This window comes from Rhinopithecus roxellana, chromosome 9 (assembly GCF_007565055.1).
Source record: "Rhinopithecus roxellana isolate Shanxi Qingling chromosome 9, ASM756505v1, whole genome shotgun sequence".
In the NCBI taxonomy this organism is placed as follows: domain Eukaryota; kingdom Metazoa; phylum Chordata; class Mammalia; order Primates; family Cercopithecidae; genus Rhinopithecus; species Rhinopithecus roxellana.
Window position 1 is genome coordinate 24,715,067 of NC_044557.1, and position 26,467 is coordinate 24,741,533.

The 26,467-nt window shown below is 43.9% G+C and overlaps 1 protein-coding gene across 1 annotated transcript in view; it reads right to left on the reverse strand.

Annotated features, from left to right (window-relative positions):
- Nucleotides 1–242: 242 nt before the first annotated feature.
- Nucleotides 243–26,467, reverse strand: part of GSR (glutathione-disulfide reductase) — a 56,502-nt gene continuing 30,277 nt past the window's right edge. The window contains exons 6-13 of the mRNA XM_030937934.1: nt 25,248–25,302; nt 19,150–19,249; nt 15,298–15,384; nt 11,830–11,988; nt 6,901–7,012; nt 4,138–4,269; nt 3,081–3,214; nt 243–1,859 (exon numbers count right to left, since the gene is read on the reverse strand). Coding sequence (XP_030793794.1) covers nt 1,710–1,859; nt 3,081–3,214; nt 4,138–4,269; nt 6,901–7,012; nt 11,830–11,988; nt 15,298–15,384; nt 19,150–19,249; nt 25,248–25,302 — 929 coding nt within the window. The 3' untranslated portion in view covers nt 243–1,709. The remainder of the gene's footprint in view (nt 1,860–3,080; nt 3,215–4,137; nt 4,270–6,900; nt 7,013–11,829; nt 11,989–15,297; nt 15,385–19,149; nt 19,250–25,247; nt 25,303–26,467) is intronic.

Sequence of the window (26,467 nt, forward strand, 5' to 3'; positions counted from 1 at the left end):
TTAACTAGCCGGTAAAACCTAATAGAAATAAAGTGTTAAAGACCTAAATGATTTCTAGGCTTTTCTTCCAACTCAACCATTGATCTGCTAAATGTTTCGTTTATACCTTTGATCTTTATTTTTATACAAGAACTCTCTTTTCACCCCCGTAAGCACAGGCAACTGATTCTCCAATGTGAAATATCCTTAGAAAATAAACCAATTTCCTGTGTACCAGTTAAAGCTCACAGTAACAAATTTTATAAGAAGAAAAAGCTGTTAATTTTATTTTCAAATTTTTGGAAGATTTTCAGAAAAAAATAAAATGACAAGAACACATACAAATAGTGAAATTATTCACTGAACTATAAACACCGAGAGAGGAAGGGACTTTTGAAGTATTTTAATCCACCTCCTTCTGAAAGTAGGAATCATTTCTAAATGTCTCTCATATCTGTTTTCAAGGTGGGTTTTTCCAGGAGGGTCCCAGCCTCCTCAAATCTTTCCCAAGTTTGATGTACTTCATCTCATAAAAATAATGCATACTTTTTTTTTTTTTTTTGAGACAGGGTCTTGCTCTGTTGTCCAAGATTGAGTGCAGTGGCATGATCAGGACTCACTGTAGCCTCACCTCACCCAAGCTCAAGTGATCCTCTCACCTCAGCCTCCCAAGTAGCTGGGACTACAGGTGCACACCACCACACTTGGGTAATTTTTTTTACTTTCTGTAGAGATGCGGTCTTGCTATGCTATGCATGCTGGCCTCAAACTCGTGGACTCAAGTGATCCTCCTGTCTTGGCCTCCCAAAGTGCTAGAATTATAGGCCTGAGCCACTGGGCCTGACCATAAACCATTTTTAATGATTAAAAAAAAAAAAAGAAAAAAGAAAATAAGGCAGGCTGGCTTCTCACATTACATACCTTTAGAAAAAGGTCACATCCTTGAAGAAGCTTTGTTATATGCAGAGCACAGTACTGGTTTCAAAAAATATATAAAGGTTCTGTGCACCGGTATTGTTTACATGTGAAGAATTGCCATCAACTTCTATGAAAATTAGCAGGTCGGCACAGTGGCTCATGCCTATAATCCCAGCACCTCAGGAGGCCGAGGTGGGCAGATCACCTGAGGCCGGGAGTTCGAGACCAGCCTGACCAACATGGAGAAACCCCATCTCTACTAAAAATACAAAATTAGTCGGGTGTGATGGTGCATGCCTGTAATCCCAGCTATTCAGGAGGCTGAGGCAGGAGAATCGCTTGAACCTGGGAGGCAGAGGTTGTGGTGAGCCGAGGTAGTGCCACTGCACTCTAGCTTGGGCAATGAGAACAAAACTCTGTCTCAAAAAAAAAAAAAAAAAAAAAAAAAAAAAAAATTAGCAAGTTCTATTCATTCAAGTACATTAAGTTAATTGTACTTCACAAAGTTTTATATTTGGGATGAGGCTGAAACAGAAAAAAAAAAAAAAACACTAGCACAGAGCTGTTAATAAAAAAAAAAAAACTTGAAAATATTAATTATTGTGAGATGTGATCAAATGAAAATCAATCCTGGATAACATTATAAATCTCTAACTCCATAAATAAGTTCTACTATGTACTAAAAATTTCCACTATCAGAAGATCCTTATTAAAATAAAGAAATACATAAAACTGAAACAGTAAGTCAATGTGATTGTTTCATTTCAGAAGATCTACGGGTCCTGCTGCCAGCCACATGCATCTCCAGGTTCTCAACGAAGTGTGACTAGCTCTTCTGAAGAGGTAGGGTGAATGGCGACTGTGTTGTCAAAGTCCGCCTTCGTTGCTCCCATCTTCACTGCAACGGCAAAACCTTGCAGCATTTCATCACATCCAAGTCCCTGCATATGGATCCCAACCACCTGGGAAAAAAAGAGAAACATCTTCTTTTCTTTTTTCTTTTTTTTGAGACAGAGTTTCGCTCTTGTTGCCCAGGTTGGAGTGCAATGGCATGATCTCGGCTCACTGCAACCTTCACCTCCCGGGTTCAAGCGCTTCTCCTGCCTCAGCCTCCTGAGTAGCTGGGATTACAGGCATGCACCACCATACCCAGCTAATTTTGTAATTTTAGCAGAGATGGGATTCACCTTGTTGGCCAGGCTGGTCTTGAACTCCTGGGTTCAAGTGATCCACCCACCTCAGCCTCCCAAAGTGCTGGGATTACAGGCGTGAGTCACATTGTCTGACTGATATTGTGATCTTAATTGATCTTAATTGAACCTATAAAGAACCTCTGGTGATGGCCGGCTCTTCATATTATTCCTCTCCATATCGCAGTTCTTAGTCTTGAGAAGAATGGACTAATAATGCTTGTCAACTAAATGAATGATAACTGGTATGAAGAAATAACTAAGAAGGAGCCTTCATGATTCAATATCCAGAAATCATAGGCCACTGAGGAATGTTCATGACACCACCATGCCCAGCTAATTTTTGTATTTTTAGTAGAGACAGGGTTTCACCATGTTGCCCAGGCTAGTCTCAAACTCCTGAGCTCAGGCAATCCGCCTACCTCGGCCTCCCAAAGTGTTATGATTACAGGCATGAACCATAGCGCCTGGTTTCTCCTCTTTTTTTTTTTTTTTTTTTTTTGAGATGGAGTCTTGCTTTGTCGCCTAGGCTGGAGTGCAGTGGCATGATCTTGGCTCGCTGCAACCTCCGCCTCCCAGGTTCAAGTGATTCTCCTGCCTCAGCCTCCCGAGTAGCTGGGATTACAGGCGCCTACCACCACACCAGGCTAATTTTTTTATTTTTAGTAGAGATGAGGTTTCACCACGTTGGTCAGGCTAGTCTCAAACTCCTGACCTCAGGTGATCCACCCGCCTCGGCCTCCCAGTGTGCTGAGATTATAGGTGTGAGCCACCATGCCCAGCATCATCCTTATGTTTTAAAAGGAGTGGAACCTCCTTCTAGATGAAATATTATGAAGAACCCCAAAATACATATAAGACAGATCAAAGTGGGCCTGCCCAGTTGAATCAGAAGGCTTACCGGCTTGGTCTCCCTCCTTTCCACCCCTGCAAAATACTGCCATCCCTGTCCATTTTGCAGAGCACTATTTAGTTTGCTGGATTTTTCCTTACCTTTTCTTCCTTGTTAGCACAGACCATTTTCATCACACATTTTGTTTTCCTTTTGGTAACTGCATGATACATCGGGGTAAAGCTGGTTGAATAGATCTTCACATTTTCTTCTCCATATTTATGAATGGCCTCATCTACAATGCACATTAAAAAAAAGCATCTATCAGAAAACTAAATAATTACACTGAATTATCAAAGAGGGAGATGGCCAGAAATAACATAACCTGAACCAAACCACAAGGAAATATCAAACCACACCAAAATGAGAGGCATTCTACAAAATAAATGTCAGTGTCATATAAGACAAAAGAAAGGCTGAGGAATTTTGCCTCTAGATGAAAAGAAAGGCCAGGCACAGTGGTTTGTGCCTGTAATCCCTGCACTTTGAGAGACGGAGGCAGGCAGATCGCTTGAGCCTAGGAGATTGAGAACAGCCTGGGCAACACAGTGAAACCCTGTCTCTATAAAAAATTAGCCAGGCATGGTGGTGGTGCAGGTCTGGTAGTCCCAGCTATTTGGAGGCTGAGGCCAAAGAATTGCTTGCACCCAGAGGCAGAGGTTGCAGTGAGCCGAGGTCGTGCCAATGCACTCCAACCCGGGTGACAGCGGGAGAGCTTGTCTCAAAAAAAAAAAAAAAAAAAAAAAAGAAAAAGAAAAGAAAATGATACTCGGTTTACGTGAGGGCCAGTTCTTAGGAAAGATATATTTGTGTGTGTGTGATGTGTGTGTAGAGTGAAAAAAATGAAAAAGAAAAAATACTAAGGTTAGAGAGGAGTCCTTTGCACTATTTTTAGAGCTTTCCTTTAAATTTAAAATTAGTTCAAATAAAAAAGCTAGAAAAAAAAGATCAAAGAGATAGGGTGGTGTTAAGGAAAGATACTGTACACTTGAAGAAGTAGTAGGTGAAAAAACTGGAACTATGACAAGAGAGGAACCAAAAAGCAACGTAATCTGGGACTGAGATAGGTTTCATCAGCTGACAGAGACCTAATTTGAAGGTGGGGGCAGGGGAAAGAGGAAGGAAACTACAAATTACCTTCAGTTTTTAAATACCTACCTTCCGTGAGTCCCACTGTCCCAATAGGTGGGTGGCTGAAAACCACAGTTGGGATGTTGTTATAATCTAATTTGGAATCTTCCTTATGTTCAAAAAGTCGATGGGCAAGTTTTCGGCCAGCAGCTATTGCAACTATGGAGATATTTTAAAATCAGTGTTTATCTTACTGTCTATTTTAATATAGCTAAATTGTTCCACTAGCCATTTATTCATCTAGCTTAATGCCCTAGTTCTGACAGTTTCACGCCATTGTTCATTACACTATCTAGATTACAGTGAAGACATACATGCCTCAGCAAACAACTCAAAATGACTGGCTTATGAGAATTCTATACATTCTATTACAGGTTGAGCATCTCTAATCCAGAAATTCAAAATCCAAAATCCAAAATGTTTGAGCATCATGATGCCACAAATGGAAAATTCCACACCTGACCTCATGTGAAGGGTTGCAGTCAAAAATGCAAAATTATGTCTCATGCACACAATTATTTAAAATATCGTATAAAACAACCTTCCGACTATGCGTATAAGGTGTATGTAAAACAGATGAATTCCGTGTTTTAACTTGGGTAGCATCTGCAAAATATCTCATTATGTATATGCAAATATTCCAAAATTTGAAATTGAAAACACTTCTGGTCCCAAGCATTTCAGATAAGGGATGCTCAACCTGTCTGGCCCCACTCCCAAAGGACACATTCACAAGTTCTCACTTACCTGGCAGTTAATCTACTTAATTAAGATATTAGCTTTTCAATACAATATTTATGCAACAAACTATATTAGTTTTGAGCATCTTTATTTCTATTTTATAACTGTATTAACTTGACAGTAATTAGTTTTGTTTTGTTTTGTTTTGTTTGAGATGGAGTTTTGCTCTTGTTGCCCAGGCTGGAGTGCAATGCCGTGATGTCGGCTCACCATAATTTCCACCTCCCAGCTTCAAGCGATTCGCCTGCCTTAGCCTCCCAAGTAGCTGGGATTACAGGCGTGCACCACCATGCCCGGCTAATCTTGTATTTTTAGTAGAGACAGGGTTTCACCGTGTTAGGCAGGCTGGTCTCAAACTCCCGACCTCAGGTGATCCGCCGACCTTGGCTTCTCAAAGTGTTGGGATTACAGGTGTGAGCCACTGCACCTGGCAACAGTAATTTTCTTTTTTTACTTAAAAGTTTATTCTTGGCTGGGCGCAGTGGCTCATGCCTGTAACCCCAGCATTTTGCAGGGCTGAGGTCAGGAATTCCAAACCAGCCTGGCCAACATGGTGAAACCCCATCGCTATTAGAAATACAAAAATTATCCAGGTGTGGTGGTGTGTGCCTGTAGTCCCAGCTACTTGGGAAGCTGAGGCAGGAGAATCACTTCAACCGGGAGGCAGAGGTTGCAGTGAGCTAAGATTGCGCCATTGCACTCTCATAGTGCTGGGATTACAAGCGTGAGCCACTGTGCCTAGAATCTTTATTATTATTATTATTATTATTATTTTTAGACGGAGTCTCGCTCTGTTGCCAGGCTGGAGAGCAGTGCGCCATCTCGGCTCACTGCAACCTCTGCCTCCCGGGTTGAAGCAATTCTCGTGCCTCAGCCTCCTGAGTAGCTAGGACTATAGGCGTGAGCCACCACGTCCAGCTAATTTTTGTATTTTTAATAGAAAAGAGGTTTCACCATGTTGGCCAGGATGGTCTCAATCTCTTGACCTCGTGATCCGCCTGCCTCGGCCTCACGAAGTGCTGAGATTACAGGCATGAGCCACCATGCCCAGCCAAATCTTTATTTTTTTTAATAGAGACAACATCTCACTATGTTGCCCAGCCTGGTCTCAAACTACTAGACTCAAGCGATCCTCCTCCTTCAGCCTCCCAAAGTGCTGGGAGCCACCACACCCAGCCAAGAGCAAGAACTTTCTAAAGGAACTAAAAGGGTTTGAGTGTGTGACTGGCATAGGTTTCATATCCTGATATAAGGCCCTGGGACATACTGGAATCGCTGATGAGGTTCCAGAAGGGTACAGATTAATAGTAGATCAAGGGGCATCATTAATGGATAGAGACGGGACAGAGCTTGAAATGGTGCTTAGGAAGCGGGTTGAGGTATGGGATGCGGGAGAGAAGGAAATCAGTCTTGGTTGCATCAAGACCAGTCATACAAGAATGACAATCTAGGCTGTGTGCGGTAGCTCATGCCTGTAATCCTAACATTCTGGGAGGCTGAGGCAGGCGGACTGCTTAAGCCCAGGGGTTCAAGACAACATGGTAAAACCCTGTCTCTACAAAAAATGCGCCTGTGATCCCAGCTACTTGGGAGTCTGAGGTGGGAGGATCACCTGAGTCCAGGAAGGTTGAAACTGCAGTGAGCCCGTGATCACGCCACTGCACTCCAGCCTGGGTAACAGAGTGAGACTCGGTCTCCAAAAAAAAAAAGAAAAGAAAAGAAAAAAGGCAATCTAAATTACTTCTTCCAAATGCCACTTCCTTCCACTGCCACCAAGCACAAGTCTGCTCCTAACTTAAGAGAGTTCCGCAAAGGGTCATCATATTGTCTGCATGAAAATTTCAGTCTCTGCTAAGCATTTTAAGTCTTTTATTCAGATAATGTCAGGTATCCAACCACTATCTATTTCAACACATTGTACCATTTTGACAACGTAAAGACACTCATCCTTTTAACTTTGCTTAAGCAGACTGCAGATTTGACAGATTTGAGCTGGATGGATCAGGTAACACACAGACCCTCCCTCATCAAGAAGGCAAGAGACCTTACCTGGAGTAAGAAGAGCTTTTCCACATACATCCCCAACTGCATAGATGCCTTTTACGTTGGTATTCTGGAATTCATCTACTATGATATGACCCTTGTCATCAGTTTGAATTCCCTAAAATTACAAAGAGACATCATGTAAACACTTGGCCCACCTACAAAAACAGGTAGATCAAACCTCTGGATCTCCCTCCCTCATTTCACATGGGAACTGCAGCCAGAATCTCCAAGAAACCATAAGACTCAGCTGCAACATGGAAGGCATTTACAGCTGGCAAGTTTCAGGCGGGGTACAGTGGGCCCACACCTGTAATCCCAGCACTTTGAGAAGCTGAGGAGGGAGGATCTCTTAAGCCCAGGAGTTTGAGATCAGCTTGGGCAACAGAGTGAGACCCTGCCTCTATTAAAAACTTAAAAAGTAGAAAAAAAAAGTTGTCAAGTTTCATGTCTTTCTTAATGGACAAGGTAGTATTTTATCCACTTTTGAGGTGTTTTAATGGGATTTGACACTGCAATGTACAATTCAACTGGCCAGGTAGACATGAAGAGGAATCACTCAACTATCAGGTGTGCCACTTGGAATCCCTCTGGAGTCCAGCTTTTCAACTTGTCCCATGGAAGCACTGCTCCTGAGGCACACTGACTTAAGCAGTCACCAAAAGCATATTTGTATGTTTATTTAGTTTTTTTTAGAGACAGGTTCTCATTCTGTTACCCAGGCTGGAGGGCAGTGGTGTGATCATGGCTCATTGCAATCTTGACCTCCTGGGCTTAAGCAATCCTCCTGCTGCCTTAGCCTCCAGAGTAGCTAGGACTAGAGGCATGTGCCACCACCTGGATAATTTTTTAACATTTATTTATTGATTATGAGATGGAGTCTCGCTCTGTCGCCCAGGCTGGAGTGCAGTGGCACGATCTCGGCTCACTGCAAGCTCCGCCTCCCCAGTTCACGCCATTCTCCTGCCTCAGCCTCCCAAGTAGCTGGGACTACAGGTGCCCGCCACCATGCCCGGCTAATTGTTTTGCATTTTTAGTAGAGACAGGGTTTCACAATGTTAGCCAGGATGGTCTCGATCTCCTGACCTCGTGATCCACCAGCCTCAACCTCCCAGACTGCTGTGATTACAGGTGTAAGCCACCACGCCTGGCCTTTTAAACATTTTTTTATAGAATAGGTCTTGCTGTTTCCCAGGCTGACCTCAAACTTCTGGTCTCAAGTGAGCCTCACGCCTAGATCTCCCAAAGCACTGGGATTACAGGTGTGAGCCACCATGCTGGGCCAAAAGCACATCTCTATGAAGCTTACCATTGTATCTTTAAAAATCCAAGCAACTTTTGCATTCTACTCTAAAACATACCGATGTTTTTTCCAGACTCCCAGAATAAAAGCAAAAACAAAACAAAACAAAAACCACATACTGATGTTTCCCTTAACCAAAAATCTTTCCCTACATGGAGTCAAATTTTTGCTTTAAGAAGATGTGTAATGCTTATCATGTGGCTTTGCAAATCCTAAGCACATGTGAGAAGCAGAGATATGGCAGAAGTAGGAAGTAAGTAGCCATAGAGCCTAAGAGTACAACCAGCCGGGTGCAGTGGTTCACGCCTGTAAATCTCAGCACTTTGGGAGGCCGAGGCGGGCAGATCACCTGAGGTCAGGAGTTCGAGACCAGCCTGGCCAACATGGTGAAACCCTGTCTCTACTAAAAATACAAAAAATTAGCCGGGCATGGTGGTGCATGCCCACCTACTTGGGAAGTCCCAGCTACTTGGGAAGCTGAGGCAGGAGAATCACTTGAACCCAGGAGGCAGAGACTGCAGTGAGCTGAGATGGCGCCACTGCACTCCAGCCTGGGCAACAGAACGAGACTTTGCCTAAAAAAAAAAAAAAAAAAAAAAAAGTACAACCTTTGGTACAGACAGACCAAAATTCAAATCCTAGCTCTGCAACTATGAGACCTTGTATAACCTCCTGTTTATCAACAAATATTTGAGCTTCTATTACAAATGAGACTTTGACTTCATCACTGACAATACAGACATTCTCCCTACACCACAGAGTTTACAGCCCGGTCACTTATCTAGTATCTCTGTGCTCCTGGCTTCCTTATACCTTGCTGGTTGCTGGCAAGATTAAATTAGATTAGTAACATGTTGATAAGACCTAGCACATAGTAATCACTCAGTTTGCATTATATATCTTAATGTCAAATGAGACTGAACCTTTTTTTTTGCCTCATTCTTCAAAAATTTAGCAAATATAGGCTGGGTGCAACGGTTCATGCTTGTGATCCCAGCACTTTGGGAAGCCGAGGTGGGAGGATCGTTTGAGCCCAGGAGTTCAAAATTAGCCTGGGCAATACAGCGAGACCTTGTGTCTACAAAAATTTTTTTCAAAAATTAGCCAGGTGTGGTGGACGAAGGTGGAAGGATCACTTGAACCCAGGAGTTTGATGCTGCAAGGCTGCAGTGAGCCACGATGGCACCACTGTACTCCAGCCTAGGTGACAGAGCAAGACCCTGTGACAAAAAAAAAAAAGTTAGCAAATGTAGTTGAAAACTGGACCTACCAGTGCTTATATCTGTACAATGGCAAAATGTCTCTTGAAAAGCAGAATGAGTAGTTTTTTGTTGTTGTTTTCTTTTGGTTTTTCTTTTTCTTTCTTTTTTTTTTTTGAGATGGAGTTTTGCTTTTGTCGCCAGGGCTGGAGTATAATAGTGTGATCTCAGCTCACTGCAACCTCCACCTCCTGGGTTCAAGTGATTCTCCTGCCTCAGCCTCCCAAGTAGCTGGGATTACAGGCATGCATCACCATGCCTGGTTAATTTTTATATTATTAGTAGAGATGGCATTTCACTGTGTTGCCCAGGCTGGTCTTGAACTCCTGACCTCAGGTGATCCACCCACGTCAGCCTCCCAAAAAGCTGGGATTACAGGCATGAGCCACTACACCTGGCCGACGAGTTTTGTTAATATGAAAATAGGCAACTAGTTTTCCTGTCATTGAACAAGATTACAAACAATCAAAACATCTCCCCGAATATTTTCTAAGTTAACATGCAGAAAAACGACTTTTTACAGAAACAGAAAGGAATCCACATCACAACAGAAATTTAGTATTAGAACATAAATCAAAATGGTATACACTGCTCAAGCAGCTCTATCAAATACATACACTGAGGCTGGGTGCAGTGGCTCACGCCTATAATCCCAGCACCTTGCGAGGCCACGGTGGGCATATCATCTGAGGTCAGGAGTTCGAGACTAGCCTGGCCAACATGGTGAAACCCTGTCTCTACTAAAAAAAAAACAAAATTTCAACGGGAGTGGCGATGCACGCCTGTAATCCCAGCTACTTGGGAGGCTGAGGTAGGTGAATTGCTAGAACCCAGGAGGCGGAGGTTGCAGTCAGCTGAGATCATAACACTATACTCCAGCCTCGGCAACACAGCAAGACTCTGTCTCAAAAAAATAAAACAAAACAAAATAAATATATGCACCTCAAACATAAAATATTCTATTATTACTAACAGAGTAGTATAGCATATCAGAAAAATCATCATCATTATCAGCAGCAGGTGAACACTCCCTGTGTTCATAACGTAAGCTAGGGTCTCAATTATAAATTGCTTTGCATGCGCTTTTTCATTTACTCTTCTCTATAAACCAGTGAGGCAAGGACTTTTTTCATTCCCATTGTGAATATGAACCACTTGAAGCACAGAAATTAAGCTGCTTGCTCAAAGCCATGCAACTGTTATGTCGCAAGAACTAAGGTTCAAATTCGGGTCAAACTCTGGGAACCACTCCCCAAGCTTCCACTCTAGATTTTACTTCAACATTTAAAAGAACAAGTAAAAATGCCAACTGTCCACAAATATAGACAGTGTGGGTAGAGCCAAGAGAGACAGCTAGCTTCATATCTGTTACCATCCCTGTGTACAATGTACAAGACAGTTACCCACCCAGCAATCTGGATTACCTACTGCAGATGCTAAGAGATCAGCACAGGACTTGAAAGAGACATTCACGTAGCAAAAACAAAGTCTGTAAGAGGGAGGCCAGTAGGAAACTAGGTTAGAGGTGGCAGGCTGGCTGGGCATGGAGGCTCATGTTTATAATTCCAGCACTTTGGGAGGCCCAGGTGGAAGGATCACTTGAGGCCAGGAGCTGAAGAGCAGCCTGGGCAGGATAGTGAGACTCCGTCTCTACAAAAAACTTAAAAATTAGCCAGGTGTGGTAGCACACTCCTGTAGCTCCAGCTACTTGGGATGCTGAGGCAGAAGGATCAGTTAATCCCAGGAGTTCAAGACTGCAGTGAGCTATGATCATGCCACTGTACACTAGCCTGGGTGACAAAGCAAGACCCTGTCTCAAAAAAAAAGAAAAGAAAACAGGAAAGAAAAAGACCGGATGTGGCAGCACATGCCTATAGTCCCAGCACGTTGGGAGGCTGAGATGGGCGAATCGCTTGAGCCGAGGAGACCAGCCTGGGCAACATGGTAAAACCTCATCTCTAAAAAAAATAAAAAATAAATAAATTAGCTGGGCATTGTGGCACACATGTAGTCGCACCTACTCCAGAGGCTGAGGTGGCTGGATCACTTGAGCCCAGGAGGTTGAGACTGCGATGAGCTTTGATCACACCACTGAACTCCAGCCTGGGTGACAGAGCAAGACCTTGTCTCAAAACAAAAACAAAAACAAAAAACAAAATCAGAAAATAAAGGAAAAGGAAAGAAAAGAAAACTCTTTTTTTTTTTTTAATTTCAAAGGAAGAAGCAATGAAATTTGATCACAAACTGAATACATGGAAAAAAGAGAAAAGAATCCAATGGAATCTACCCAAGTTTTGGGTGTCTGGGGGGAAAATAAAACCATAGGACTCCTAGCAGATTCACGAATGTTTTGGGTAGACCAAGCCAGCTTACCAGTTTGTCTAAACTCAGGCCCTTGGAATTTGGGTCCCGCCCAATGGCCCAGAGCAGGCAGTCAACATCTGGAATCGTGGTCATGACGGGTAGGCTACCAGGAACTGCAGTAACCATGCTGACTTCCAAGCCTGATGAAGTCTTTTTAACCTCCTTGACCTGTTGGCAAATAAAATGTGTTACACGTGTGTGGAGGCTGGGGGAGGACAGGGGAAGAAGGAAAGCAAATACTGAGGAAACTAGAATTTTTAGCATTAAAGAAAATTCCCACTGAATCCCACATACGAACATAGACATATACTTTTACCCAAAGACCACCAACACTAGAACTCCCTTAAACCAAGCCTGTTCCCTGGATTGACCCAAATCTTCTAGTCAGAGGTTGGGAATGTCAGCTCATGACACCATTGTAATGCCTCACTTTAAAAACAAGTATTTTAAAATGTACTTCTGGAAAACTGTAATAACATTTTTTTTTTTTTTTTGAGACGGAGTCTCGCTCTGTTACCCAGGCTGGAGTGCAGTGGCGCGGTCTTGGCTCACTGCAAGCTCTGCCTACCAGGTTCACGCCATTCTCCTGCCTCAGCCTCCTGAGTAGCTGGGACTACAGGCGCCCGCCACCACACCCGGCTAATTTTCTCTGTTTTTAGTAGAGACGGGGTTTCACTGTGTTAGCCAGAATGGTCTCGATCTCCTGACCTCATGATCCACCCACCTCGGCCTCCCAAAGTGCTGGGATTACAGGCGTGAGCCACCGTGCCTGGCCCTGTAATAACATTTTAAGTGGTAAACCTAAGCATAGTGCTTTGAAAGTGGGCCATTGCAGCATCACTAGGAAACTTTTCCAAACTGCACAATTAGTGCCTCTCCCTGGATATATATATATGTGTATGTATATAAAATAAATATGCATATATGTATATATATAACATATATTTATAAATAAAATATACATATAAAAATATATTTATATTTCATTAAAATGTAAATCTATAAATACATATTTATATATAAATAAAATCTAAATCTATAAATACATATTTATATATAAATAAAATATAAATATATAAATATATAAATACATATTTATACATAAAATATAAATAAATATATAAATAAAATATATAATGTATTTATGTATTTATTTATTTTTCTTTAAGAGACTTGCTCTGTTGCCCAGGCTGGAGTGCAGTGGCAAGATCAGCCTCCTGGGCTCAGGCTCTCCTCCCACTTCAGCCACAGATGTGAGCCACTGTGCCCAACACTTTGGGAGGCTGAGGCTAGAGGATCACTTGAGCTCAGGAGTTTGAGAACAGCCTGGGCAACATAGCGAGACTCCATCTCTACAATTTTTTTTTTTTTAATTAGCCAGGCATGGTGGCATGCACCTGTAGTCCCAGCTGCTCAGGAAGCTAGGTGGGAGGATCGCTTGAGCCCAGGAGTTAGAGACTGCAGTGAGCAATGATCGTGGAACTGCACTACAGCCTGGGCAACACAGCAAGACCTTGTGTTAAGAAAAATAATTTTAAAAATGAAAGATAGAGGCCGGGCACGGTGGCTCATGCCTGTAATCCCAGCACTTTGGGAGGCTGAGGTGGGCAGATCGCTTGAGGCCAGGAGTTCAAGACCAGCCTGCTAACATGGTGGAACCCCATCTCTACTAAAACAAAATACAAAAATTAGTTGGGCATGGTGGCAGGTGCCTGTATTCCCAGCTGAGGCAGGAGAATCACTTAAACCTGGGAGGTGGAGGTTGCAGTGAGCTGTGACTGTGCCACTGCACTCCAGCCTGAGTGACAGAGCGAGACCCTGTCTCAAAAACAAAACAAAACAAAACAAAAAAACAAAAAAGATAGGCTGGGCACAGTGGCTCACGCCTGTGCTCCCTGGGAGGCTGAGATGAGCAGATCACTTGAGGTCAGGAGTTGCAGACCAGCCTGGCCAAAATGGCAAAACCCCGTCTCTACGAAAAATACAAAAATTAGTCAGGCATGGTGGTGCATGACTGTAATCCCAGCTACTCAAGAGGCTGAGGCAGGAGAATCCCTTGAGCCTAGGAGGCAGAGGTTGCAGTGAGACGAGATGACACCACTGCACTCCAGCCTGGGCAACAGAGTAAAATTCTATCTCAAAAAAAAAAAGACAAAAATTAGATTCCATATTATTTCCTAAAAAATAAGTATAAATCTAAAAAAAATAAGGATGTATAATAAGGCATCTGAGCACAAAAATCAAAGTTTTAAAATCCAAATTTTAAAAAATCAGAGGCTTGGTGTGATGGGTCATGCCTGTAATCCTAACACTTTGGGAGGCCAAGGTGGGCAGATCGCTTCAGCTCAGGAGTTCAAGCCCAGCCTGGCCAACGTGGCAAAACCCTATCTCTACAAAAAATACAAAAAAATTAGCCAGGCGTGGTGGCATGTGCCTGTAGTCCCAGCTACTTGGTGGGGGCAGAGATGGAAGGATTGCTTGAGCCTAGGAGGTTGAGGATGCAGTGAGTTGAGATTGCACCACTGCACTCCAGCCTGGGTGACAAAGTGAGACATTGCCTCAACAACAACAACAACAACAACAACAACAACAACAATCAAAGTTCATCTAAATTCAATTGCCAGGTTTCTAATATTTTACCCTTGACTTCAATGCTGTAATGCAAAATACGTTTTTTTTTTTTTTTTTTTTTTTTTGAGATGGAGTCTCACTCTTGTTGCCCAGGCTGGAGTGCAATGGGGCAATCTCAGCTCACCACAACCTCCACCTACTGTGTTCAAGTGATGCTCCTGCCTCAGCCTCCTGGGTAGCTTAGATTACAGGCATGTGCCACCACACCCAGCTAATTTCGTAGTTTTAGTAGAGATGGGGGTTTCTCCATGTTGGTCAGGCTGGTCTCGAACTCCTGACCTCAGGTGATCCGCCCGCCTTGGCCTCCCAAAGTGCTGGGATTACAGGTGTGAGCCAACGCACCCAGCTGGTTTATTTTGTTTTTTGTTTTTTTTTGTTTTTTGTTTTTTGTTTTTTTGAGATGGAGTCTCACTGTTCTCGCCCAGGCTGCAGTGCAGTGGCACAATCTCGGCTCACTGCAACCTCTGCCTTCCGGGTTCAAGCAATTCTCCTGCCTCAGCCTCCAGAGTAGCTGCAATTACAGGTGCACAACACCATGCCCGGCTAATTTTTGTATTTTTAGTAGAGACAGGGTTTCACCATGTTGGCCAGGCTGGTCTTGAAGTCCTGACTTCAAGTGATCCCCCCACCTCAGCCTCCCAAAGTGCTGGGATTACAAGCATGAGCCACCGTGCCCGGCCAAAATACAGCTTCTTAGGAGGAAGGAAATAATCGGGAGTACTCTAGAGGGGGAATATATGGACCGGTGTAGACAGAGTGTTTGTGTTTTAAACTAACTGGGCGAAGCCACAGGCAGAAAGTGTGATTGACTGGGGACCATGTGCGTGCCTGGGCTCGGCACCGTACCTGGGAGAACTTCAGCACCTCCACGCCAGCGTTCTCCAGCTCCTCCGTGCAGTTGGTGCTGATCATTGAATCAAAGCTTCTAAGTACCTGCATATCAACATAGGGATGGGTAATGGGAGAGGAAGAAAACTTGAGCAAAGACACTACAAACTTAGCAGGGAAACTTCAGCATATCTCTCCCCTAATTATTTCCTCCTTATTTATGTCAATATTGGGAGTGGAGTATTAATAAATTCCCTACTTTCCTATGTCACCACCACCATCTGCAACACATACGACTTCACGAACTCCTGTCTTACAGTTAAATGGACAGTCATTGTCCACTGTCTTCTCGCAAAGCTTGCTTCTCTTTTCCTTAAGTCCAGGGAACAGAAATTCTCTTTCCACCTTTCGTATCTCAAGGTCTGCTTTCTCTCTGATATTACTGAAGGGAAGGTTCACTAGCAAAATCTTGTCTAGCTATAAATCTCAACAGGTTGGCTTTGAAGATATATCTATGATCATCCACATGTGGAGTTCAGGTGGGAGGTCATGAGTTCTTCACAGAGTAGTTCTTTTCCTTTTCTTTTTCTTTCTTTCTTTCTTTTTTTTTTTTGAGAAGGAGTCTTGCTCTGCCACCCAGACTAGAATGCGGGGGTACCATCTCAGCTCACTGTAACCTCCACCTCCCGGGTTCAAGCAATTCTCCTGCTTCATCCTTCCAAGGAGCTGGGATTACAAGCACCTGACACCATGCCTGGCTAATTTTTGTATATTTTTGGTAGAGACAGGGTTTCACCATGTTGGCCAGGTTGGCCTCAAACTCCTGACCTCAGGTGATAACGCACACCTCGGCTTCCCAAAGTGCTGGGATTATAGGCATGAGCCACCATGCCCGGCCAGAGTAGCTCTAAAATGGAGTTAACACCAGGACAGGAAAAAGGAGAATGAACTTGGTGCATTCGGGATGGGAGAGGGCAGGAAGCCCAAGTAGGATGTGGCTCTCTGCGAAGTAACCAATTTGACGGATGCAGGAATTGCCCCCTCTATTGACAGAGTGCTGCAGTTTATTTACATATTTACTTATAAATTCAAGCTACGAACTCCTCTGCCTTTCCCCATCCTTCTAATTTGCTGGATATATTCTAGCAAAATAATACTTCCCTGTGAAAAAATTTTTCAAGACCTAAACCTCGTGGAGCTAATTATATAACCAGTTTCAAAGTCACAGAGAAAGTTCCTTGAAGTACATACTGCCTAGGATTCTCAGAATCCCTGTCTCCCTCCATCTGCTCACATAAGAATTAGAATCAGGCCAGGTGCCGTGACTTATGCCTGTAATCCCAGCACTTTGGGAGACCCAGATGGGCGGATCACGAGGTGAGCATCCTGCCTTGGCCTTGCAAGTGCTGGGATTACAGGTGTGAGCCATTGTGCCTGGGATCCCTGTATATTCTTAAGTGGAATGAAGGGAGGTAAGACTTGAGTTGGGAGAGTGGAGAAAATAGTCTACTGAAGGTCCTAAGATGGTTATGATGGTAGCCTCCACCATCAGTCCAGCATTTTTACTGGTCTTGAACTTGAAAGACCATCCTGGCTAACATGGTGAAACCCCATCTCTACTAAAAATACAACAAATTAGCCAGGCATGGTGGCGGGTGCCTGTAGTCCCAGCTACTCAGGAGGCTAAGGAAGGAGAATGGTGTGAACCCAGGAGGCGGAGCTTGCAGTGAGCTGAGATCGCATCATTGCACTCCAGCCTGGGCAACAGAGCGAGACGCCATCTCAAAAAAAAAAAGAAAAAAGAATTAGAATCATAGCATCTTGGTAGTTAGGGATCTGATAAATTCTGTCCCTGAAGAACTAGGTCCCAAAGGCATTATGTGGCTTACCTAAGTCAAGTTTGTTAGGAACAGTCAGCTGCCCAGGCTAGACTGCAATGATCTTTGCTCACTGCAGCCTTGACCTCCTGGATTCAAGTGATTCTCCTACCTCAGCCTCCCAAGTAGCTGGAACTACAGGCGTATACCACTATGCCTTGCTAATTTTTTAATTTTTTGTAGTAGAGATGGGGGTCTCACTATGCTGCCCAGGTTGGTCTTGAACTCCTCCCTGCTACTTGGGAACCGGAGGCAGGAGGATAGCTTGAGGCCAGGAGTTCGAGACCAGCCTGGGCAACATAGTAAGACCTCATCTCTAAAAGTAGATAAAAAATTAGTCAGGTGGCACATGCCTGTAATTCCAACCACTTTGGGAGGCCGAGGTGGGCAGATCACTTGAGCTCAGGGATCTGAGACCAGCCTGGGCAACATGGCAAAACCTCGCTGGGTGTGGTGGCATGCTCCTGTAGTCCTAGCTATTTGGGAGGCTGGGGTGGGAAGATCGCTTGAGCCCAGAAGGCTGAGGCTGCAATGAGCCATGATGCGCCACTGCACTCCAGCCTGGGCAACACAGTGAGACCCTGTCTCAAAAAAAAAAAAAAAAAATTAGTCAGGGCATGTTGGCCCACACCTGTAGCCTCAGCTTCTTGGAAGGCTGAGGCAGGAAAATCCTATGAGCTCAGAAGGCTGCAGTGAGCTATGATCACGCCACTGTACTGCAGACTGGGTGACAGAGCAAGACTGTCTCTAAAAAAAAAAAAAAAAGAAGTTCAAGTGTATGATCTACAAGATTGCCTTTAATGCAAGCTCATTCAATCTGCATCAGCCTGCAGGCCAGAGTGCAGACCAAGATGACTCTGAATGTGGCCCAACACAAATCTGTACACTTTCTTAAACTGCTATGAGATTTTTTTTGCAGGTTTTTTTTTTTTTTGAGACACAGTCTTGCTCTGTTGCCCAGGTTGGAGTGCAGTGGTGCGATCTCGGCTCACTCATGATAGTTACCTGCCACCATGCCTGGATAATTTTTGGATTTTTAGTAGAGATGGGGTTTCACCACGTTGGCCAGGCTGGTCTCCAACTACTGACCTCAAGTGATCCGCCTGCCTCGGCCTCCCAAAGTGCTGGAAATTAGAGGCATGAGCCACTGTGCCCAGCTTGCAATTTATTTTATTATTAGCTCATCAGCCATTGTTTGTGTCAGTATATTTTATATGTAGCCCAAGACAATTCTACGTCTTCCAGTGTGGCTCAGGGAAGCCAAAAGATTGGACACCCCTGCTTTAATGCAAAGAATTTAGTAAATTGTTTGGAATGAGTGGCAACCAATCTAACATTACTTGATCATATAAAATTGATTTCCAGAAATTAATAAATTAACCTGGCAGGGCTCAGTGGCTCACGCCTGTAATCCCAGCACTTTGGGAGGCTGAGGTGAACAGATCACGAGGTCAGGAAATTGAGACCATCCTGGTGAACACGGTGAAACTCTGTCTCTACTAAAAATACAAAAATTAGCCAGGCATGGTGGTGGACACCTGTAATCTCAGCTACTCGGGAGGCCGAGGCATGAGAATCACTTGAGCCCAGGAGGCAGAGGTTGCAGTGAGCCAAGATGGTGTCACTGTACTCCAGCCTGGGCAACAGAGTGAGACTCTAATTAATTAAAAAAAAAAATTAACCTAACAGTCTGTTTAATTTAGCTAATAGTTATGTTTAGGCCCCCATGTCTCCCTATGAGGGCATCTCATGACTATCTACCATTTAGTGATTAAATTACCAGCCAATTTGACCAACTCAGAATTATCATCATCAACCAACAACTGGGAGGGATATTGGCCAAATTCAGGTAACTTGGATACAGCACCATGTGAAACCAACCAACTGACCCCCACCTGTTTTGCACCCTAGTATTTAATGACAACATAAGAAAAAAATTCTTCATTTTTTAAATTAACATCAAGAAAAGGGAAAAGGAAAAGGTGGAATTTACCTTATCATGCCGTATCATGAGTGATGTCTTAGAACCCAGGGCTGAGAGGATCCCTGCTATCTCCACAGCAATATAACCTGCACCAACAATGACGCTGCGGCTGAGATGCAAGCACAGGGTTAGTACTTTTAAATAAACTAATTTTGGAATAATTTTACATTTACAGAAAAGTTGCAGAGATAGTACAGAGATTTCCCTCATTATACCCCTTGATCAGTTTTCCCTAAAGTTAACATTTTACTTAACTAAGGTACCTTTGTCAAAATAAGAAATTGACATTGGTATATTACTAATGACTAAACCCTAGACTGCAGATTTTCACCACTTTTTCCCTGTTTTTTTGAGACAGGGTCTCACTGTCACTTAGGCTGGAGTGTAGTGGTGTGAACACAGCTCACTGCAGCCTCAACCTCCAGGACTCAAGTGATCCTCCAGCCTCAGCCACCCGAGTAGCTGGGACTACAGATATGCATTGCCACACCCAGCTAATATATATATATATATATATATATATATATATTTTTTTTTTTTTTTTTAAATAGAGACAGAGTCTCACCATGTTGCCCAGGCTAGTCTCAGCTCCTGGGCTCAAACAATGCTCTGGCCTTGGCCTCCCAAAGTGTCAGCATTATAGGTGTAAACCACCTTGCCCAGTCCAGTTTTTCTATTAATCTCTTTTTTTCTGTTCCAAGATCCAATCCTGGATACCACCATAACTTTAAGTAGAAAATATCCCTTTGGGCCTGCCCAACATAGTGAGACCCCATCTCTACAAAAACGTAAAAGTAAGGCCAGGCATGGTGGCTCATGCCTGTAATCCTAGCACTTTGGGAGGCTGAGATGGGTGGATCACCTGGGTCAGGGGTCTGAGACCAGCCTGGCCAACATGGTGAAACCCTGTCTCTACTAAAAATACAAAACGTTAGCCAGGCACAGTGGCGTGCGCCTGTAATCCCAGCTACTTGGGAGGCTGAGGCAGGATAATCACTTGCCCTCGGGAGACAGAGGATGTAGTAAGCCAAGATTGCACCAATGAACTCCAGCCTGGGCAACAGAGCAAGGCTCTGTCTCAAAAAAAAAAAAAAAAAAAAAAAAAAAAACCTAAAAGTAAAAATAAAAATTAGCCAAGTATGAAAGTGCGTGTCTGTGGTCTCAGTTACTTGGGAGGTTGATAACTTGTGTCTGGGAGATGGAGGCTGCAGTGAGCTATGACTGCACCACTGCAGTCTAGCCTGGGTGACAGAGCAAAAGACCCTATCTCAAAAGAAAAGAAAAATCCCTAATATTCCCTCACAGAAGAAGGGAAATATATTTTTCATTGTTTTTAAAGCTCTTCAGCTTCATTTCCTCAGAGAGGACACAAAACCTTTGGAAATAAGGAATGATTCCTTATGCAAAGATCCTCACACCTAAAACTAAAATCAGGGTCACAGATCTCACCACCATCACTCTCCTCTATTCAGTGTACCTCCTTGTTTGCTATTTAGTTCTATCAATCATTGCAATATGATCAAAGGCCAATTTACACAAGCCAGTTGTAATCTGTAGGACAAAACTGTAGTCAAGCTAAACTGCCTGAATAAATTTTGGTCTAAAAAAAGAATCTTGGCCAGGTGTGGTGGCTCACAACTATAATCCCAGCACTTCGGGAAGCCCAGGTGGGAGGACTGCTTGAAGCTAAGAGTTCAAAACCAACCTGGTCAACCGAGTAAGACCCCATCTTAATTTTTTAAAGATTTAAAACAATTAAAAATATATATATAAAAAATAAAAATATATAAAATAATCTTAAGCACTAGATAAATGCTTGAATGAAGGTCTGAATTGCTTAAGGTCTGAAAGGCTAAGGCTGGTGGAGAAGCTCTGGTCCTGCCCTAGAGCAATGATGTTGACTTCCATCTACAGCCCAGGCTATAAGTACCTTCGGCTGGAGCTGTCCTATCAGGGACTGGAGTCTTCTAAAGTTTCAAACACCGACCTCTACCATTCTACAGTGCTAATCAGAGACGAAGGAAACCGTTCTTTAACACCTCCCATAGGCAAAGTATTCGGAGTTCTGAGGGCTTAAGGTCAGGATGGATTATAAAGTAAGAACCCAAATGGCTACAGGTTAGAAGTGATGACTCTCTCATCCTGCAATGCACAATAAGAAAAGACCAATTTTCTCCTTTTTTTTTTTTTTTTTTTTTTTAAGAGTCTCACTCTGTTACCCAGGCTGGAGTGCAGTGGCATGATATTGGCTCACTACAACCTCCACCTCTGGGGTTCAAGTGATTCTCCTGCCTCAGTCTAGCTGGGACTACAGGTGTTCACCAGTATGTTCAGCTAATTTTTGCATTTTTAGTAAAGATGAGATTTTTTCATGTTGGCCAGGCTGGTCTCAAATTCCTGGCCTCAAGTGATCCGTCCACCTCGGCATCCCAAAGTGTTGGATTACAGGCATGAGACACTGCGCCCGGCCTAAAAAGACAAATTTCTATGTGGTTCAAAACCTGTGAAATCGCTCTTTCTCTATCTCCACTCCCTCCTTCCTAACAATGTGTTGACCTCTTTTCTTTTCTCTGAATTTTCCCTCCTTATTTCCTCTGTCTTCTCTTTCTTCCCCAAACACTTATTATGTACATTCTACTTTGAGCTAAGCTTTGCACTACACTGGATGAACAATGGCCCCCATCCTTGAGGAATTTTGTTTTTTTTTTTTAGATGGAGTTTCACTCTTGTTGCCCAGGATGGAGTGCAATGGTGCAATCTCCAGTCACTGCAACCTCCACATCCCGGGTTCAAAAGACTCTTCTGCCTCAGCCTCCTGAGTAGCTGGGATTACAGGCATGCGTCAACCATGCCTGGCTAATTTTGTATTTTTAGTAGAGATGGGGTTTCTCCATGTTGGTCAGGCTGGTCTCGAATTCCTGATCTCAGGTGATCCACCTGCCTCGGCCTCCTGAAGTATTGGGATTACAGGCGTGAGCCACCGTGAGTCACTGTGCTCAGCCCCTTTTTTTTTTTTTTTTTGAGACAGAGTCTCACTGCATTGCCCAGGCTGGTGTGTAGTAGCGTGATCTCAGTTCACATCAACCTCTGCCTCCTGGATTCAAGTGACTCTCGTACCTTAACCTCCTGAGTAGTTAGGATTACAGGTGCACATCACCGTGGCTGGCTAATTTTTGTATTTTAGTAGAGACAGGGTTTCACCATGTTGACCAGGCTGGTCTCAAACTCCTGACCTTAAGTGATCTGCCTGCCTCAGCCTCCCAAAGTGCTGGGATTACAGGCATGAGCCACCGTACCTGGGTGTGGAATTTCTTCTTTAATTTTAAAATTTGTGTGTAGAGGCTGGGCACAGTGGCTCATGCCTATAATCCCAGTACTTTGGGAGGCCAAGGTGGGTGGATCACCTGAGGTCAGGAATTTGAGACCAGCGTGACCAATATGGTAAAACCCCGTCTCTACTAAAAATACAAAATTAGCTGGGCCTGGTGCACACACCTGTAATCTCAGCTGCTAGGGAGGCTAAGGCAGGAGAATCACTTGAACCTGGGAGGTGGAGGTTGCAATGGGCCCGAGATCACGCCATTGCACTCCAGCCTGGACAACAACAGTGAAACTCTGCTTTAAAAAGTTCTGTGTAGAGACAGTATCTCCCTGTGTTGCCCAGGCTGGTCTCAAACTCCTGGGCTCAAGTGATCCTCCAGCCTGAGCCTCCCAAGCAGCTGAGACTACCAGCCCATGCCACCATGCCCAGCTAATTTTTATATTTTTTTGCAGAGATTGGGTTGTGCTGTGTTGCCCAGGCTGGTCTCAAACTCCTGGGCTCAAGTGATCCTCTGGCCTGAGCCTCCCAAGCAGCTGAGACTACCAGCACATGCCACCACGCCCAGCTAATTTTTGTATTTTTTTTGCAGAGATCAGGTTGTGCTATGTTGCCCAGGCTGGTTTCAAACTCCTGGGCTCACGCAATTCGCTCGCCTCAGGCCTCCCAAAGTGCTGGGAATACAGGCATAAGCCACTGTGCCTGGCTTCTGGAACTGATCTTTCAGGCAGCTGAATCCCTAAAAGATTTCTCTTTACCTCAATACAGCCCCAGGACTACTCATGCCACAGTATTCCACGGTGTTCATGCTCCATCCAACCAGAAGCCCCTCAGCGCAAAAACTAAATCATGCTATCTTCCCTACATTATTTACTTACTTGCCCAATTATTTACTTATTCACCAACACCATAACAAAGATAAAGTAGACTTGAAAAATCACATATCCATTGTAAATTCATTTTCTTGTGTTTCAGAGCCTTTTGTTGATGACATACATAAATGTAAATATTTAAAATCGCTAATGAACAACTATCTACAATGCAACTTCTTTGAGGGTGAGTCCGGAATGAAATTACATTATCCAAACATAATGAGTCATGACTGCATGTCTCACTACATCCTCACATATGTCATGTTATTCAACCCTAAAAATCAAACAATGCAGGGTGGATCACAGGGAAGGAAGGCTGTTCTCTAACACATTTCTACGACCTGCAAACTGAAAAAGATTGTATGCTTTTCTTAGAACTCCTCCAAGTCAGAAGCCTCCCTGGTCTGAGTATCTTCAAGGGACATTTTCACCATCCTATGGAACTGCAAAGTGGCTCCCTGGTCCTTTCTGAACTGCCTCGTGCTGTCTGCACTGTCCATGACTCTGGGTGATTCAAAGTGAAGACAGGCTCATGGACTATTAGTCACTCTCCCTAAAAGACTTTCTGAAAGCATAGGATTAGGACCGCAAACTGGATTAGCACAGCCCCTGAGGGAGCAGAAGAGTTGAGCAATGCAAACTCCACAGTGAGTGCCACTCAGAAGATGAATGAAGGCCAGACCCTGCACCAACACGTTGGGTCCCTCCACCTGTTTCCAGGCATCACCTCTTCTCACAAGTGACAGGAGGATCCCTCTAAACTAGAAAGCCTGCAATGTGCAGCAACTTCAAATCAGAGAAACAAACTTTCTCATGATCTTTTTCCCCTCTCTATGAATCTGAATCCATTCAGCACGGTGGCCTCTGCTTGTATTTGTACTGCTTTGGGAGGCCCAGGTGGGAGCATTGCTTGAGGCGAGGAATTCTAGACCAGCCTGAACAACAGAACGAGACCCCACCTCTACAAAAATTCAAATTAAAAAGTTAACCAGGTATGGTGGTGCACGTTTGGAGTCCCAGCTACTCGGGAGGCTGAGGTGAAAGGACTGCTTGAGCCCAAAAGCTCAAGGCTACCGCAAGCCATGATGGCACCACTGCACTCCTGCCTGGGCAATGGAAGAAGACCCTGTCTCAAAAAATAAAATAAACGTTTTTTTCATGAAAAGAAAATCTGGCTGGGCGTGGTGGCTCACACCTGTAATTCCAGCACTTTGGGAGGCTGAGGTGGGCAGATCACCTGAAGTCAGGAGTTCGAGACCAGCCTGACCAAAATGGAGAAACCCCATCTCTATCAAAAATACAAAATTAGCTGGGTGTGGTGGCGCACTCTCTCTTTCTCTCTTTCTTTCTTGGTGTGATCTTGTCTCACTGCAACCTCCGCTTTGAGAATTCAAGTGATTCTCCTGCCTCAGCTTCCCAAGTAGCTGAGACTACAGGCCCGCACCACCACGCCCAGCTAATTTTCAGTTTTAGTAGAGATGGGGTTTCACCATGTTGTCCAGGCTGGTCTCAAGCTCCTGACCTCAGATGACCTGCCCGCTTCAGCCTCCCAAAGTGCTGGGATTACAGCCATGAGCCACCACATCTGGCCAAAACCAGCTATTCTATTCTAAAATACAAGCTCCTTCAGACATATTCTTAATTGATGCCGTATCGAGCTGAAGAAAGAAGACAGTTTTAGGACTCTGTTATGCAGTCTTCAAATTACTCTGCATTTGACTTTGGCCTCTGATTGAAAGCATGAAAGATTTGAGGGATCTACTGAGGAGTTCTAGGAATGAGATATACAAGGTCATGGTAAGAGGACGGAATTCAGGAAAGGCCTACATTAAATGCTTGGGAGGAGAGGACGAAGAAAAGCCACGAGGAGACACTAAGGAAGAATGAGTCACTGAAGTCAGGTCAGGTCAGCTTACCTAGGCAATTCTTCCAGTTGAAAAAATCCATCGCTGGTTATTCCTAAGCTGGCACCTATGTAGAAAAAGGCAACAGAGATCACACAAGACTGCTCTTTCTCTTGCAAAATAATCACAACATTTTATGCAAAAGCCAAACACTTTCACAGCCAACATAGTCTCCGTTTTGACAAGTTTTGTTAAAGCCTCTGCTTGGAAAGCTGCCAACCAAATCCTCCCTAAGTCAACATTTTTATTTTCTCTCTAGAAACAGAAGCCATGATGGCTAAATAACTTTTACATTTCTCTGAAGAATGAAGATCTCAGCAGTCATGAACAGACTCTGCTGGATCTGTTCACCCTCCCACCCCAAGGGTAGGAGGAACCCTGGGGCTTAGCTCATTACAGGCGTGAGCCACCGTTCCTGCCTGAAAAGACACATTTCTATGTAGTTCAAAATCTATGTGGCCTGGCCAACGTGGTGAGACCCCGTCTCTACTAAAAATACAAAAATTAAAAATTAGCTGGGCGTGGTGGCACACACCTGTAGTCCCAGCTACTCGGGAGGCTGAGGCAGGAGAATCACTTGAACCTGGGAGGCAGAGGTTGCAGTGAGCCGAGATGGTGCCACTGCACTCCAGCCTGAGAACAGAGCAAGATTTCGTCTCAAAAAAAAAAAAAAAAAAAAAAAAATGTGGCCCTTTCCTCTCTCCTTATTCTTTCCAAGGTTTCAACCTATATGGTATATACATTGAATTACAAGAGGTACAACCCATATAGTGAAATAGACATGTAGTGAAAAGGAGATTGAAACCTTTGGATATAGGATAGCAGGTCCTATCTTGCAGGACTTCCAAATGCATTATTCCAGGTTTGACTTTCTTCCCAGGTTGCAGTTCCATGTTTCTAATTATCTCGCCACACAATTTTACATTGGCTTCAAACTTAGTCTATTTAGAACTGAACCTTAATTTTATTTTCCAACCTGTATCTCTCTCCAGTTTACCACTTCAGTTACCACCTGCCCCCAATAATGCAGACAAAGCCTTCAGCTGTCAACTGCTGATTCATTCTCTCAGTAGGCCCCCTACCCTCATTTCTCATCAGTTATTAAATATATTAGGCTGGGTGCAGTGGCTCACACCTGTAATCCCAGCACTTTGGGAGGCCGAGGTGGGCGGATCACTTCAGGTCAGGAGTTTGAGATCAGCCTGGACAATGTGGCAAAACCCCACCTCTAC